Source organism: Rhinolophus sinicus, chromosome 1, assembly GCF_057876585.1.
Source record: "Rhinolophus sinicus isolate RSI-liver-muscle chromosome 1, RSI-T2T, whole genome shotgun sequence".
Classification (NCBI taxonomy): Eukaryota; Metazoa; Chordata; class Mammalia; order Chiroptera; family Rhinolophidae; genus Rhinolophus; species Rhinolophus sinicus.
In genome coordinates, this window is record NC_142501.1 from 25,097,677 (window position 1) to 25,114,124 (window position 16,448).

The 16,448-nt window shown below is 44.4% G+C and overlaps 2 protein-coding genes across 2 annotated transcripts in view; both read right to left on the reverse strand.

Moving 5' to 3' along the window:
- Positions 1–10,858, reverse strand: part of ANO2 (anoctamin 2) — a 309,076-nt gene extending 298,218 nt beyond the window's left edge. Inside the window, exon 1 of the mRNA XM_074326158.2 lies at positions 8,588–10,858. Coding sequence (XP_074182259.2) covers positions 8,588–8,759 — 172 coding nt within the window. The 5' untranslated portion in view covers positions 8,760–10,858. The remainder of the gene's footprint in view (positions 1–8,587) is intronic.
- A 441-nt stretch (positions 10,859–11,299) lies between these two features.
- The window catches only part of VWF (von Willebrand factor), a 131,562-nt gene continuing 126,413 nt past the window's right edge, over positions 11,300–16,448 (reverse strand). Inside the window, exons 48-52 of the mRNA XM_019754370.3 lie at positions 15,534–15,632; positions 14,772–14,900; positions 14,177–14,216; positions 12,138–12,235; positions 11,300–11,623 (exon numbers count right to left, since the gene is read on the reverse strand). Coding sequence (XP_019609929.3) covers positions 11,435–11,623; positions 12,138–12,235; positions 14,177–14,216; positions 14,772–14,900; positions 15,534–15,632 — 555 coding nt within the window. The 3' untranslated portion in view covers positions 11,300–11,434. The remainder of the gene's footprint in view (positions 11,624–12,137; positions 12,236–14,176; positions 14,217–14,771; positions 14,901–15,533; positions 15,633–16,448) is intronic.

The window sequence follows — 16,448 nt, forward strand, 5'->3', positions numbered from 1 at the left end:
TGTTTACCCACCAAAAACTATTACTTCAGCAAGAAGTGAACTGCTGTTGTGTTTTACTCGATAAATATTTTTCAGTCTATTTGTTAGAGCAGGTAGCTGAGCATTATGCTAATTAATAAAGTACCCTTCACTATCAATGTAGATAAATAATAAATAACTCCCCTTACAAGTGCAGTAAGTCAGCCCATGGAAATACCATCTATGTCAAATACTCATACATCAGAGCCTTGCTCAACCAGAGGCTTTCCCAAATGTCTCCCAACCTGAGATTTAACAACCCCTCACACTTTTGGACACTACAGGTGGGGAGAGATACCTGTAGAACCTGGATATCATCTTTGACCCTTACTGCAGCCTAGCACCTAGTAGGTACTCAGTGAAAGAGTGAATAAAAAATTGAAATGCTGGGGCAGCCAGATAGCTCAGTTGGTTAGAGCGTGAGCTCTGAACAACAGGTTGCCAGTTCGATTCCCACATGGGCCAGTGAGCTGTGCCCTCCACAACTAGATTGAAGGACAACTTGGAGCTGATGGGCCCTGGAGAAACACTGTTCCCCAATATTCCCCAATAAACTTTTTTTTTTTTAAATTGAAATGCTGAAAGATAAACAGGGAGGAATCTCTGGGCAAAGTTGCCTCTTATATGCTCTGTGGTATAGTATTCTAGAACTTTGATTATGCTGAGTTCAAGTATTTTGAGTAATTACAAAGTTGTTTTTAAAGAAAAGTTTTGGCTTTGCCTGCAGGCAGTGCCATAGTGCAACTCTCCCTTAAGGCAAGAATTAAGATTAAGAGCTTAGCTTCTTATTAAAAATAAGTAAATTAACTCTTTTCTAAATCATGAGGATCACTTTTTTTTTTTTTTTGTATTTATTTCTAGCAAAGCCTCCAGACTTTTTTTTATTGTGTTTTTTTTTTGGGGGGGGGAGGGGAACAGGACTTTATTGGGGAACAGCGTGTACTTTCAGGACTTTTTTCCAAGTCAAGTTGTTGTCCTTTCAATCTTAGTTGTGGAGGGTGTCGCTTCAAGTTGTTGTCCTTTCAGTCTTAGTTATGGAGGGCGCAGCTCAGCTCCAGGTCCAGTCGCCATTGCTAATTGCAGGGGGCGCTGCCCACCATTCCTTGCGGGACTCGAGGAATCAAACTGGCAACCTTGTGGTTGAGAGCCCACGCTCCAACTAATTGAGCCCTCCTCCGTGAGGCAGCTCAGCTCAAGGTGCTGGGTTCAATCTTAGTTGCAGGGGACAGAGCCCACCATCCCTTGCAAGACTCGAGGAATCAAACTGGCAACCTTGTGGTTGAGAGCCCACTGGCCCATGTGGGAATCGAACCGGCAGCCTTAGGAGTTAGGAGCATGGAGCTCTAACCGCCTGAGCCACTGGGCCAGCCCCCGAGGATCACTTTTGAATTAATATTAGAGTCCTGTCATTTCTGGCCCTTGCCAATGACCTACATCTGAAACTGTTTGCTAACAAAATACTTTTTGATGAAAAGCTTGCTGACAAAAACTGCTGCTTCCAGTAATGATAAAATAACTGGTACTGGGGTAGACATTGTTCCAAAAGCAAATAAAAAACAGGACAAAATATATAAGTCAACCATTTTCAGGCACTGAACATCCGTTAGCAACCCCTGAGGGAAGAAAAACTCACATATGTAGCCTCATCAGGACAAGTTACTGACTGGGGTTCAGGGAGCTGGAATCCAAGTAAAGCAAAGAGGGCCCACTGAACCAAGGAAACAGATATCAAGGTTTGCAGCAGCTAAAGCAGCTGGAAATTATGGGGCAGAGTACAAGAGAGGAGGAATCTGTGCAAAGGAAGGTCCCCAGAAGTCTCTTTGGGGATCCTTCATGAGTTAGCTGACAACAAAGGCTTCACATGCAGAGGGTAAGATATGTGAGGCTTAACAGAGAGAAGCTGCTACCAGAGTGTAATCAAAACAGAGAAGCTGGAGGACCAACAAGGCTGGGAGATGTTTAAGTTCTATCCCAGCCAGATCTCATTAACTTGTCCTAACACTGCAGGCATCCAGCTGAGATACCAGGGGCTTCATTTGAGGGGTAAGAACAACTAGAGAAAAGTTTATTTTAAATTGTCCATAAAAAATCCTAAGGCCAGCCCTGAAAATATCAGAAGGGGAGACAGAGTTGAGAGGTTGAATCTTACCACAATAGAGAAATTTATGAAATACCTTGGATTTTCCACAATTATACCCTAATAAAGTGGGAAAAAAAAATCCTAAATAAGCTCAAAGTACTCAACCAGTAATTGAACTGCCAGCTAGAATTTTTTAATTTTTTAACTCCTCTGGGAAGAAGAGCATGTATCATACACAATGTCCACTTTATCATCAAAACTTACTAGACATACAAATAAATAAGAGTAAGTGACCCATGAAAGAGATAAAGCAAGTAATAAAAGTTGATCTCAGCCCTCTGGCCTTTTTCATCTGGTCCAGAGGAACCAGGAACCAATGTACCCTACCCACCCGCACCCCCATGGAAGATTCATACCCAGGTTGTCCTTACAAGAAAAGGCTGCTCAAGGCTTCTGGGGTGGTCTTGTTCATGAACACAGACAGAGCCTGTGCTGGATCTGGTCCTGTCAAGGGGACTGGCATCCTGTTCTCATCACTCTTCCTGGTTCCTCTGTTTAGTCCTAAAATGAATAGGACTTGATCACACACACACACACACACACACACACTGATCTCAACATAGCCCAAATGTAGGGTTTAACAAACAAAAACTTTAAAGCAGCTAACATAAACATATTCTAATAAGTAAAGATAGGTATGATCTTAATAAGTGAAAGACGAAAAAACAGTGCAGAAAAATAGAAACTAAACATAAATAAAAACAAATATAATTATCCCCATACCTCCTATTTTCAATACTTTACTACAGAATACTATGGTATTGGCATAAAGATAGATGTACAGACCAATCAACAGAATTGGGATTCCAGAAATAAGCCCTTGAATTTCAACAAGGGTACCAAGAAATGGGGAAAAAAATGGGGAAATAATACTAGGACAACTGTATATCTGCACACAAAAGACTGTACCCTTTCCTCACACCATACATAAAAATTAACTTTTCCAAAATGGATTACAGACCTAAATGCAATAGCTAAAACTGTAAAACTATTAGAAGACAACATAGGAGTAAATCTTCATAATTGTGGGTTAGGCAATGGTTTCTTAGCTATTATATACCAAAAGCGCAAATAATCAAACAAAAAAATAGACAAATTGGCCTCCATTAAAATTAAAAATGATTCGAAAGACACATTAATAAATTGAACATACAGAATAGGAGAAAATATTTGTAAGTTATATACCAGAAAAGGGACTTATATTCAGAATATATAAAGAAATTTTATACCCAACAAATAACCTGAAAGACAACCTAACTTAAAAATAAGCAAAGGATCTGAGTAGACATTTCTCCAAAGAAGATATATATATATGACCAACAAGCACATGAAAAAAATGTTCAACATCAGTGGTCATTAGGGAAATGCAAATCAAAACCACAATGAGATACCACATTATACATACCCACTAGAATGGCTATAATTAAAAAGACAAGCAATAACAAGTGTCAGTGAAGATGGGGAGAAATTAGAACACTCATACATTGCTGGTGGAAATGTAAAATGGCACAGCTACTTTGGAAAATAATCTAGCAATTCCTTAAAAGTTAAACATAGCTTCCATATAGCCCAGAAATTCCACTCCTAGGTATATACCCAAGAGAAATAAAAAACATATGTACACATAAAAACCTGTACTTGAAAGTTCATAGCAACATTGTTTGTAGTAGACAAAAAATAGAAATTCAAACGTCCATCAACTGATAAATGGACAATCAAAAGGTGGCATATCCACACAAAGGAATATTATTCAGCCATAAAAAGAAATGAAGTACTTATACGTGTTATAATATGGGTAAACATTGAAAACATGCTAAGTGAAAGAACCCAGACGCAAAATGTCCAGACTAGGCAAATCCATGGAGACAGAAAGTAGCTTAGTGGTTGCCAGGAGTTAGAGGGAGTGAGGGTGGAATGTGAATAACTGCCAATGAGTATGAGGTTCCTTTTTAGGATGATGAAAATGTTCTAAAATTAGATACTGGTTATACAACTCTGTAAATATACTGAAAATCACTGAATTGTACACTTTTAAAGGGTGAGTTTTATGGTATGTGATTATATCTCAGTAAAGCTGTTATTTTTTTAATGGAGTTCCTAGAACTGAAAATTATAATAACTAAACAGAAAAATTCATTGAATGAGCTTAATAGCAACTGGAAAAGGTGGAGAAGGCAGAGAAAGGATCAATGAAATTAAAGATGGATCAATAAAAGGTATCCAATCTAGAGAACAGAGGACTACAGATTGAAAAACTAACGGAGCCTCAGGAACTAGTGTGATAACATCAGTCTAACATACATGTGATTGTCATTCCAGAAAAAGAAGAGAATGAAAATAGGGCATAAAAATAAGTGGCTTGAAGAAATAGTGGCTGAAATCATCCCAAAATGTGGTAAAATACAATAACTTCCAGATTCGAGATTAGCAAAATAGAGCAAAAAAAAAAAAAAAGAAAGAAAGAAAATCACACCTAGTTATGTCATAGTCAAACTGCTGAAAACCAAAAATAAAAATTTTGAAAGCTACCAGGTTAAAAAGATATTATGCCTGAATAAAAGAATGAATAAAGTAAAAATATGAATTAAGGCTGACCTCTCATCAAAAGAATGGAGACCAATAAAGTAACACCTAGAGTGCTGGAAAGGAAAAAAAAAAACTGTTAATGCATTATTCTATATCCATCCAATTAAAGTACCATTCGAAAATGGATTAAATAATGACATTTTCCACAAAAGCACAAGCTTCGAGAGTTTGTCATCAGCAGAACTGCACTTCAAGAAATGCTAAACAGCGTTCTTCAGGCTGAAAGGAAACGATAACAGACAGAAACTTGGATAAGGACTGGTCCTGATGGAAGTGTCTTGTATCCCTTTCTTACATAGGGGAGGAAAAAACTGAAACCCAAATGGACTATTAGACACTGAGTTTTCTATATGCTGCAAGCCACGACTCATATTAGAGGTTTAACACACTAACTAGTTATCCAATGGTTTGCAAACAGCATTTTTAAAAATATAATAGGGTAGAATGGACCAGAAAAGAAGAAAATAGAAACACACTTTTATTAAAAATGAGATACAATACAATAAATGTCCATGTGATAAATAGTATGCTTTCTAAAAACCTATTAATGAAATTACAGCTCATTATGTTGGGCAATGTCCTACATAAATGTCACAAATATCACAGTGACATTCTTAAAATTTAATGCTGATGAACTAGTCTCCTTTTATTAGACAATGAGATCCATGTAAGTTGTCTCTTTTCTGACCTGCCTGTCAGGAAGCTCATAGATAAATTTTTGCTCAATTACAGTACCTATTCTTAGTCTAGGTCTTGTGATATAATAATATGCTCCTAATCCTTCATGTTCTGACATTTGTTAATTTATCTTTGTTTTAAGTTTTATTGTATCTAGGCTTTCTTTTCTTGTAAATTGTTTGATGACTAATAAATAATAAATAGAAATATTTATCTTATATAGGCAAAAATCAAGACGGATTGAAAAAACGAAGTAGGGCAAAGAATAATTACCAAAATATTAAAAACAGGTAACTTTTATTCTTATTTTATGTATTTGTATTAACATTTTTTTCACAATGAATATGCATTATTACATTTTAATTTTTTAAAAAACAGCTTTTTTAAACCTATTTTTATGAATAACAAATATCGGTGAGGGTGGGATTTATCCCCTTGTCAGTGAACAAGTCAGAAGATTTAAGGACAGTATGCTTTATTCTTTATTCTTACGTTCGCTAAACAGAGGGAGGATCTGACCCAGCTAAGTGTGAGAACTCGCATCCTTTAGTAGTTTCAGCAGAAGTTAACCTAGACGGAGAGTCGTCGGCCAGACAGACTTATAAATTATTTCCTTAAGTTTCTGGAGGAAGGGCAGCATTGTCAGGAGCTAAAAAAAGACTTCCAGGACATCTTGAAATACTGGAAGTATAAACGGGGCCATTTCATTGGTGTGTTCTGAACAAGCCTATGCTTGACCCCGCCTCCTCCTTCCCATGTGCAACAACAGTGCAGGTGGCTGCTAAAGCATTAGGATCATCTTAGGGTACCAGGAATCTAGAACGCAAGGTCTGGACAGTCAGGTGTGTGCCTTTATTGGTCTTCATAAGTAAGTCCAGCACTGGGCATAGTATTTGTCATGCAGTCGGTCTCATTAGAGAAAATGATGGACAAGCCCCACTTTAGGCCCGGTGTCTCTGGCCCTCCAGCCTTACCCCACAATGGAAGATGGCAGAGAAAGTACACATAGAAACTGAACCAGAACCTGAGGTTGGTGTTTGGAACCCGCCCTTCCCCTCACATAGCCTCTTTAATCAGCCAGCAAAGTGTCCCAGGTTCCCACACAGGGGCAATTCAGAGAGCATTGGGGGCTGCTGGAAAGGACCATATCAGGTCCTTGGCTCCCAAAATGATGGGTGCATGGCAGGACACAGTGAGAAGAACAAATGGGCCCTGGATGCCCAGCAGCTGGGGAGGGTGACAGACAGACAGCTGGGCAAGGGCTCTGATACCGGTTCCAAGAACAAAGTCCAGGCAAGTGGAAGAATCCAGAGCATCATAGATCTCTGGGAGAACTTTGACCTTGTCTGAGATTCTTCCTCCATCTGCCACTTGCCTTTGGGCTTAGAACTAACCTTGCTTAATGGGACCTTCTGTCCTGGACCAGAGTCCAACATGGTCCCTAGGGGTATCTTTCCATATATGCTCACAAAGTCTGGGGACTATGAGTGACACCTCCCTTCCGGTCCCTTTGGCTTATTGTTAATGCTAATGGAGTGGGCACCTCCCCACCTCATGCCTCTCTCAAGAACCACCAGAAACAAGACGCCCAACAAAATCCCTGTGGCAGACAACGTCAGCCCTGCCCAAAGGCATCTGTCTGCTCAGTATAATTTGGGAGGTGCAGCAGAGTGATGTCCTCCGCCTCCAAACTCCACTTCCATTTGCTCTGCTTCTAAGAAAAGCCCCTGGGAACGGAGGTGCCCGGGTGTCCCTGCACCCTCAGGTGCAAATGCCCTTCCTGAGGGCAGGTTTGGGAGAGGGCTAGAGGAAGGAATGCCAAAGTGAAATTTGCTGGGGGTGACTCTGAACCTCTGTCCTCAGCAGACTGTTTCTGAATTAAACCCTGCTAGTTGTTTGCCTACCTTCAAACACTAAACACCCTACAACTTGAAACAAGGAGAAGCAAAATCTCTGAGGTAGGAATTGGTAATCCTGCACCAAAAAGCCGCTGTACCAATCCTCTTTCTCTTGTCCTACCTTCTCTCTCCTCGATAAAACTCGGGAAGTACTCCTGCGTGCCTCAGCTCCCCTACCCTTGAGGGAAAAGGGATCAGCTCCCTGCACCACCCTCTCCAGGTTCCCCTGAGGTCACCAATCCGGAAGAGTAGGAGTTGGGATGCGGTCCCTTCTTCTCCAGCCCCTCTCCCTCCTACAACTTGCCAGATGTCCAGGACCGGGGTCCCCAGCAGGAGAGACTCACCGCGCAGCCCGGGGCTGGCCATGGTGCCGGCACACAGGACGCAAAACCCGGACGGCCCCGCGGCTGCGCTCGCGACTGGACAGGCTTATTCCGCGGCGGGGCTAATTCCCTCGCGGCTCAGCTGGGTCTGGACGTGCCCGCCCCTTGTCTGCTGCCACCGCCTCCTCCCCCATCCTTCCCAGGGCCACCCGGCCCTCGCTGCCAGAGGCCGACCGGGGGGTTCTCACGCCGCGCCCTGGGTGCGCGGCGCTGGTAGCGCCACGTGGAGAAAGGAGCGCGTTTCCGCTGTCAAGTTGAGTCGGGGTCACGCTCGAGTTAATGCAGCTGAGGGGCGAGCCAGTAAGTGCTGCCCGCTCTCCTCCCCTGGGGGAGGTGCCTCCTAACCTGGGCCGGGTGTGAACATTCAGCCGGATTATCTAGCGAACCGTCTGGCTGATTAGTTTCCAATCCCACCCGCAAAGCTTCCTGCCTGCTGCCCTGGACGGGGGAAACTGTCCGCGGTCTAGAAAAAGGTGAGGGTGAGGGTGGGCTGGGGATGAGAGGCTCGGGGCACACCTGCCTTCACTTGACCCTAGCCAGCTGTCCCCACCTTTTTCTAGACTGAAAGGAGCAAGAACAGAGAAGTAAGTGCACAAGGGACAGATAGGACAGGAAGAAGAGCTGCAATAGGCAGGGGGAGGGGGCGGTTGTAGATGAACTTCCCCGTGAGTCCCTAGGGTAAGGGTTGAGGAGGGAAACTGTGGAAGCCCCAACTGTGGAAGAGACCTCCAAAGGGCCATTCTGGATGATGGCATCTACAATTCCACGATGCCCTGGGGCTAAACAAGTTCCTTGATACCTGGGACCCCAGAATGACAAGCTGTGATGTCAAAGTCAAGTGTGCTGCCTGTGACCACTGACTTTTCAGTGTGAAGAATATTATCTCCTACACTGAGAAGATCCGCTGATGGTGACTGCTCCCCACTTTATTGATGAGCAGCCTGCAGCAGTAAAGGGGAGCAGACAACACAGAATGAGTCGGGAAGAGAGCAGAAGGGAACCCATACATGTTACATCCCAATCCCAGGCTGTGTTCTGCTCGCTAGGAGTAATCATGGCTAATGTTTATACAGGACTTCCTCTTCCTCAGACACCCTTCTCAGGGCTTTACCCCACAGTAACTATTTCATTCCAATAACCAGTCTATGAAATAATCACTGCTATTAATAGTATGCCCAACTTACAGATGAGGAGACCGCAGTGTGAAAGGTCCAGCAACTTGCCTCTAAGAGATATGCCAGGGTTACAAAGCAGGCATCCTGCTCCAGAGTCTGTGCTCAACACACTTCACCATGCGGCTTCTTTCTCTCCCAAGCAATGCCGCCTCCCCATTCACTTCCAGAGAACTTCTCCATGTCTTTTCAACGCCAAAACAAGTGGGAAACTTTCCACCTTAGTTTCTTTATCCATGCTCTTTCTTCTCCCCCTCAGGCACATTCTTATCCCTTAGTCTCTCTATACTCCCTCCTTGAGACTCCCTGTAAAACTCTTATTTTGAGGAACTCTGTCCTGTCTGATCTGAGCAAAACAGAAATTCCTTGAGACCAGAGGCAGACCCTGCCCTGGAAAGACCTGAGGAGTAAGGGAGAGCTGTGAGACACACCCCCACTGCCTCCATCAGTTTCTCTTTCTGCATCCTTTTTACCCTGCTCCCTGCCATTTTTTTTTTTTTAATCAAAACATGCAGCTTTTCTGATTCAGTTTTTTTCTGATAGTGAATAGTCATATCAGTAAATAGGAGGAGAAATTCAGGCGATGGCAGGTCAGGCAGTTGGAAAATTGACACCTTATGCTGTAGAGGCAGCCTCTGCTGAGTCTTTCCATGGCTGATGCCTCCAATAACACCTCATCCCCAGGTAGAGTGTTAGACGATCAGTCAGGAGAGAGACAGGTAATGCGCTGCACTGGATCTGGTTTCCTACAGAGATCTTAGAGGCTACTCAACGTTGGAGGCAGGGTGATGGATGGAGAAATGACAACCTTTGAATTATTGAGCAGTTATATAAAACTTCTATCCATTCTTCCTTCCCTCTACCCTAAACTCCCCACCAAACCTATTCAACACAATCCATGCCATTTGCCTGTACTGTATCTTCCCTTAAGGTTGATCCCTGGCAGTAACGGAGGTGACTAAGACCTAGAAATGCAGTAATCATTGGTTCCCATGCTAGCAAGGGCTGAATCTGTAAGCAATGGGGATGGTGTGGCACTGGTGGAGTGGCCTGGAAGTTCTTGCTTAGATGTCAAGGCAGCTGGGTTCTGAACCTGGCCCCGCCATCCAGCAGCTGTGTGACCTTCATCAAGTCACTCAAGTCCTCTGAGCTGCTTTCATCCTCTGTAAAGGGACGGGGGGGGGGGGGGGGGGGGGGGGGGGGGGAAGGGCAGTGGATTAGATATGTCTAAATCCTTTCCAGCTCCACCATCCTGTACTTTCAGTGAGTTGAATCTCTCCTGTGTTAAAAGGATCTAAAATGAAGACGTCCATCAAATTCCTGTCACATATCCAGGACGTTCCCTTCATTCTCATGGGTAGTCTCTCCAAATTAGAGTTGCCACCATCTTGCCCACACATACACGTAAACTTTTTTTCGTAAATTTTAAGGAAGGACAATCTCTCCTTGAGAGTGACATCACCGCTTAGGGATTTTGAGACTGGTGGGACTGGTGAAGTTTGGTGTTATCTACACCTCTTTCTCTTCCACTAAAGGATGCCTGGATTAGGCAGGGCCTTGGCCTCCAGTATGCAACCCAGAAGAAACGCAGCTCTTTGCTCCTCAGAACAAAGGCAATCCCCAATGCTCTGCCACTTGCAGCAGAGAACTTATTCCTCCTTTTGAGCCTTGATGTCCCCATTTTTATTCTGTCACTTCTTACATTGTTATAGAGCAATTTACAGTTACTCCAGGCTTTCAAGCTTATTTGATCCCAACCCCACAACTGAGACTCACAGTTGTTTTCCAGATGAGGAAACTAAGTCTGAGAACCACTAAGGGGCTTATTTGAAGCCACACAGAAGAGCAAGGGCCTTATATGGGACCCACGCCTGCCCCCGAGTCTGAGGCTCAACACCCATGGCTGAGCCTGTGGGGATGGGACCATGTTCCTGCACCTGCCAGCACCCCATTTGCAGTCCCCTCAGCACTTAGCACTGTCCCCTCCCAGGAACTTAGTCAGTCAAGGGCTCAGAGAAATCCTTGCATATCTGGTCAGGCTCCTTCTCCATAATGTCACAAAACCTGGGGTAACACTGGCAATAGCCATGTCTACCTTGGCAGGAGCCTGGCGCCAGGGCCCACCCCTGTGTGCTGCTTAGAGCCCCTGGATTCAGAGACTAGAGAACAGTGTCACTAAGGAAACCCCTTTACTTGAGTCCACTGGGCAGTTTCTCAGGAGGCCTGCCCCATATTCTCTGCTCCCCTTCGCACCACTTGGAGGTAAGACAACACTTTTTCCTGGAGGCTGGCAGTGCCTCCCACAGACCCTGGGGCTGGAGTGTGTTCCGATGGAGCCTGTGCTTTCTCCCTCAGAACCAGTCTGAGCTCAGGCCCAGCCTACAGTTGTCCTCTCAGCCTGGAAGGAGAAGTGAACCATCAGCCTTTGCAAGATGAGAGATTGGCCTTTATTGTGGGCCCCGGAGGGCACGAGAGCAGAGCATACAAGAGGACAGGCGGCACTGGCCCGTGGGGCCGAGGCAGGTGGCCGCGGGCGTCCATGGCAGGGCGGCAGTGGCCTCACTTGCTGCACTTCCTGGGGGTGCATCTGCACCGTATGGCGTTGAGGACCTCGTGGTAGACAACAGAGCCGTTGGCGCAGCGCAGGGGCACCTGCATGGGCTCCGTCTGCGTTGGCGAGCAGCAGGAGCATTGGTCCTGCACGTCTTCTATGTCGATGTTGTACACGGCTTTGCTGGCACATTTACCCTGCAGCGGGGCAGAGGGGTCAGGGCATCACGATGATGGACACTCCGGGGTGGGGAGCACTCTGAGGCAGCCTGCTTCCCCCACCTGCCCTCCTCCAAGCAAGAAAGGCCTGGCCTCCCCCTGAGAAATCCAGCACAGCTAGGCAATGTGTCAGGGTAGCCCTCAGGGAAGTCTGAAATGTCCTCTTTCCTTCTGGCACCATCACTCCCAGACCCCTCTAGCTGCAATTCTATGCATGTCTGATTGATCTTCAGGAAACAGCCCCCAGCTTCCACAAACAACTCTCCATCTTCTTTGAAGGACTGTTGAGTCTTTCCTCAGTATTTTTCTTCTGGGGTCAAAAGTTCCCAGTTACTTTAATAAAACATTTGCTTTAAAAAATAAAATACTTCCAGTTCCTTTCACTTCCCCTCCCTGTGAATTTTCCAGATCCTTCTAAAATGTACTAAGGAGATGTCTCCAAATAAGGAACTGCCCCTCCCCACCTAGGCCTCATGGAATCAGGGACCCTTACCTGGCAGAAATGAATGTTCACTTCCTCTTCGGACTTACAGGTTCCTACTTTGACATACTGCAGCCTGGCAGTGATATCCTTGCATTCGGGCTCCTCGCCTATAGGACAGGTGAGAGATGGGACCCAGGTCTGGCTGAGGTTCTGTAGAACACTCACCAGCCCAGTTCCCTCATGGGATGGAAAACAGAAACCACATCACCAAAGCCAGCTGCAGGGAGTGGAGTTACATCATCCTGGTTCACCCTGTCCTTCATATTCAGTAATACAGTTATCGCTGGATTTAACTTACTTAATAGTACAATTTTAATTGCAGGAGGAGGCTAGATTCACTGTGCTTTGGTGATGTCGATGGATGAGACTTGCTTTTATATAATTGTAGACTCTAAAAGCCATAATGATTGCAGTAATCCTCTTCTGCTATAAAAATATCCAGAAGCTAATGGCCGATGAAATACCCAATAAATACAATTAATATCTATCCACCCCTGCCTTTGGGTAAGAGGAAAGGACAATATCATGGCCACATAAGGACACTCACTGCCTTTGTGGGGGCCTGAGTAGATCCTGGGAACCCTTATAGAGTCCTCTCTTTGGGTATAGCTGCCTCCAGGTCACTGGCACGGGCTCCCCTATATCCAGAGGTTAGTGGCATTCAGACCTGAATGCTACTTGCCTACTGAGAATTCTAAGATTTAATGGCAGCTCACATTCCCCATCTGAACACTGGGAGTTTTCCATTCTTGGATGGCTCCTAATCTACATCAACCCTAACTACATAGCCTGACTCCCAACTTCCAAAGAATTTCATTTTAAAGCGAAAGCCTGCCAACTACATTAAGAGGATGAATCAGAAAAACAAATTTAGGCCAATATCCTATATTCTGTCTGCAGATTTAAATCCCTGAGCCTGGCTCACTTTCCTTATGAAGGATCTCAGCCTCCTGAATGCACTGACCACCAACGCCCCTCGTTGCTAATTTTACAGATAAGAGTCTCAACCAAACTCCATGTGCAGTGAGCCTAGCGAGAATTCGTCTTCTGATGGCGCCTGACTTCACCTTCTTAAGCCACTGAGACAGGCGTGACAGAAAGAGATGCTTTCAGAGTGTGTTTCCTCTGCAACTTGGTTATAGCAGTTACAGGGACTGTCAGAGTGAGCCATCAAGAAAAGCATGAATGATTGAACACTGAAGGTATTCATGTTTTCACTCTTCCTTCCTTTCTCTACCCCAAAATGAACATAGGCCGAGAACAACAAAATCCAAACTAAACTTAAAAGAAAAAATATCAGTCCAGGCAATTCTACCTTCAGAAGAATGTAGCATTAACAGTGGGATTCTGAAAGTTACTTGTGCTCATGCGCATCAGAATATGTTGTAGGAATACTGTCTGATATGCAGACTTGTTGAACCTGTCTCCAAAGCTGCTGCTGTGAGCTACTAAGACCAACCCGTACAACACAAGTGCAAGGTCAAGAGGGGCTGAGAGTAAAGAAGGGGAGGTTAATAAACTTAGACCAGCCGTCTAAATCCTGGAGAGGACTCCATGTCTTCTGCAGCCCCACAGCACATGGTGGGGCTGTTAGCCAGCCGGTGGGTGGCTTCCCTTTCTCTCTAAGACAGCTGTGTGACACTCATTGAATAGATGTGTGCTGAGTGTCTGCTTTGTCAAGATCATGGATCAAGGGTGCCTGTCTTCAAAAGGAGCTCTGGTTAGACAGAGAAGATACTCTCTCACAACAGGACTATGAGCAACCCAAGACTCTATGAGGGGAAAGGCAGATAAGAGGCTAGAGACAGTAAGGAGTTTGGAGGAAAGGAGGAACAGACCGCTTCACAGGCATTTGAAAGGGGATTTGAGCAGGGGCAGTCTAAGAACATTCAGGGAGGGGTGGCAATTCCCTGTAGGATTGAACATAATGACTGGCCAGTGATTAAAAAAAAAAAAAATGTCTTTTTGGAATAAAGCTTACTCCAAAGTACAGTCCCTGGCCTGGGTCTGATGGGTTTCAAGGGACAAGCTATTGGTAATATACTTACATGTGTCACAGCAGGTGCCTGGAATTTTCATGATTTTCCCCTTAAGAAAACAAATTCCCAGATTAATCACAAATAGTACATAGCGGGCAGCTTTCAGGTCATTTCCCCAGGCTAGGTCCTGGCTCTGGACTCACAGCCCTAAGCGTAAGTCCCCAGATGTAAACTGTGCTTTCCCATCACACACATGAGCAGAATGACCACCCTACCTGACCAGGCCGAAACAATTTTGATTATTCTGAATTCTCTCCCAAATGAGTCATCAGGCTCAATACTCCCAGGGGAGACTGGAAACCAGTTTGACCTCTCACCTTCCCCTTCAAGGATCACACATTCAGTCTCTCCCAAGGGAAGAGTTTTTGTTTGTTTGTTTTTGTTGTTTGTTTGCTTGTTTTTAAACATTATGGAGTTCAGAGAGTTTTGTCTCTCCATTGGGCCGGGTTTTGTCATTTCATTGATTTATAATCTAGGTCAGGGATCTCCTTTGGACGATGGGAAATCACATCAGAGCTGGACTGCAGGCTGTTCAGAGGAACCTGTTCTTAGAGGAGATGGGGACAGTCAAGAGGAAAGCAGGACCCGAGCTCTTACTACTCACTCCATCGGCCAGACATTTGTGCTCATCAAAAGGCGGGCAGCCTGTGACCCTCTTCTCCCAGATGAACTCTCCTTTCTTATTGACCCTGCAGAAGTGACTGTCACAGCCATCCTGAAGCGTCTCATCAGGCTGAAAGGAAAGAGGGCAAATATGAAGACAGTGTTAGGTCACAAGTCCACTTCAAACCATGACCTGGACTCCCTAGAGTTGTTGAAACCATTTGGAAGACTATAGAACAAGAATGACACAGTGTCTATAATGTCTCCACACCCAGAACACAGAAAAGAGGTGGAGTTTTTTTTACAACTTACTCACTATGAATAAGGCTGCATAAATGTTGAGAATCCCCAAACTCTTCTGACCACTTAAAAGCTTAAAGAATTAAGATATAAGGAGGGTAGACTGGCTAATCAATAGCTGAACTAGAGATGAACCAGGCACCACCTCCCAACCCCACCAGCTAATTCAGGCTTCTATAGATCAGTTTGTTTCACCCTGATTGCCGTTTCAGTCTCATAGACATTAAGGCTGGAGAAAATCTTAAAACCAACCAACTTCAAATCATGTGGCCATACACGAACTTGTCAAGAAGAGTGACAACTAAATCAAAGAGAAAATTCTGTGCCTTCTAAAAGTTATCCATCTTTTCTCTACAAAATCTGAAAGAAATCAATATTAGTCTTTCTTTCTTGAAGAAGAGATCCCCAAATAGGAAACCAGGTGTTGATACAAGAGCGATTCCTGAGTTCAACTGGCTCCCACCTTCAAGGTCATGATCTGTCCTCCCCTTAGCTGAATGGTGCAAGCCATAAGCAGACATTTCCCACAGCATTCGCCTTGGATCTTCTCTTCCTTGTAACCCTGTATCCAGAAGAAAAAACAACCTTAGTTAACCTCCCCAGAACATCCCAATTATACGTAGGCTAACTTTGCCAGCTGCTCTTCTCTCCTAGAGTTCAGAAAGTCAACATCTAGCTCTAACTACCTTTTGTCAGATCTCATCCCTCGATAGCATTCTTTCCTTCTACAGATGTATACCTCGCTCAATGTCTAGCAGCCAGACCTGTTTATTAGACCTCTCTCCTGAGCTCCAGATTTATAAGTTCAATTGTTTACTCAGCAGTTATTTATCTTATTGTCATCTTAAGACTTATATCAAAAATGGAACTTGATTTTTTTGCCCCAAATCTTATCCTTCTTCAGTCTTACCTATCTCAGCAAATCATTTCCCAGTAGATCAATACCCAGCTGCTCAAAGTAGCAACCTGCGAGTCACCTTTGACTTCTCCCTTTTTTTATCCCTCTACTCATCACCAAATCTTGCCAAAAAATGCATCTCAAACTCATCCACTGCTTTTCATGACCAGTGAGCGTCCTCTGTCACCACCTATTCCAAGCAATCATCATCAACCAGTGGACTCTGATGATAGTCTTGTCTTCCTACCTTCATTCATGCTCCCCTGCTATAGGTCTCCATACATTTGCTAGAATGACTTTCTTAAGATATAGATCTGGTCATGTTACTCCTCTGCTTAAAACCCTCAGTGGAGTTCTGGTTCTAGTCATGCCAGGGTAGCTTATATTGGACTGACTCTCCTTCAGACAACTTAAATTATTGACAGACTATTTAAGACAATCATTTAAAGTCAATGGATGGGCAAAATCAGGAATAAACCA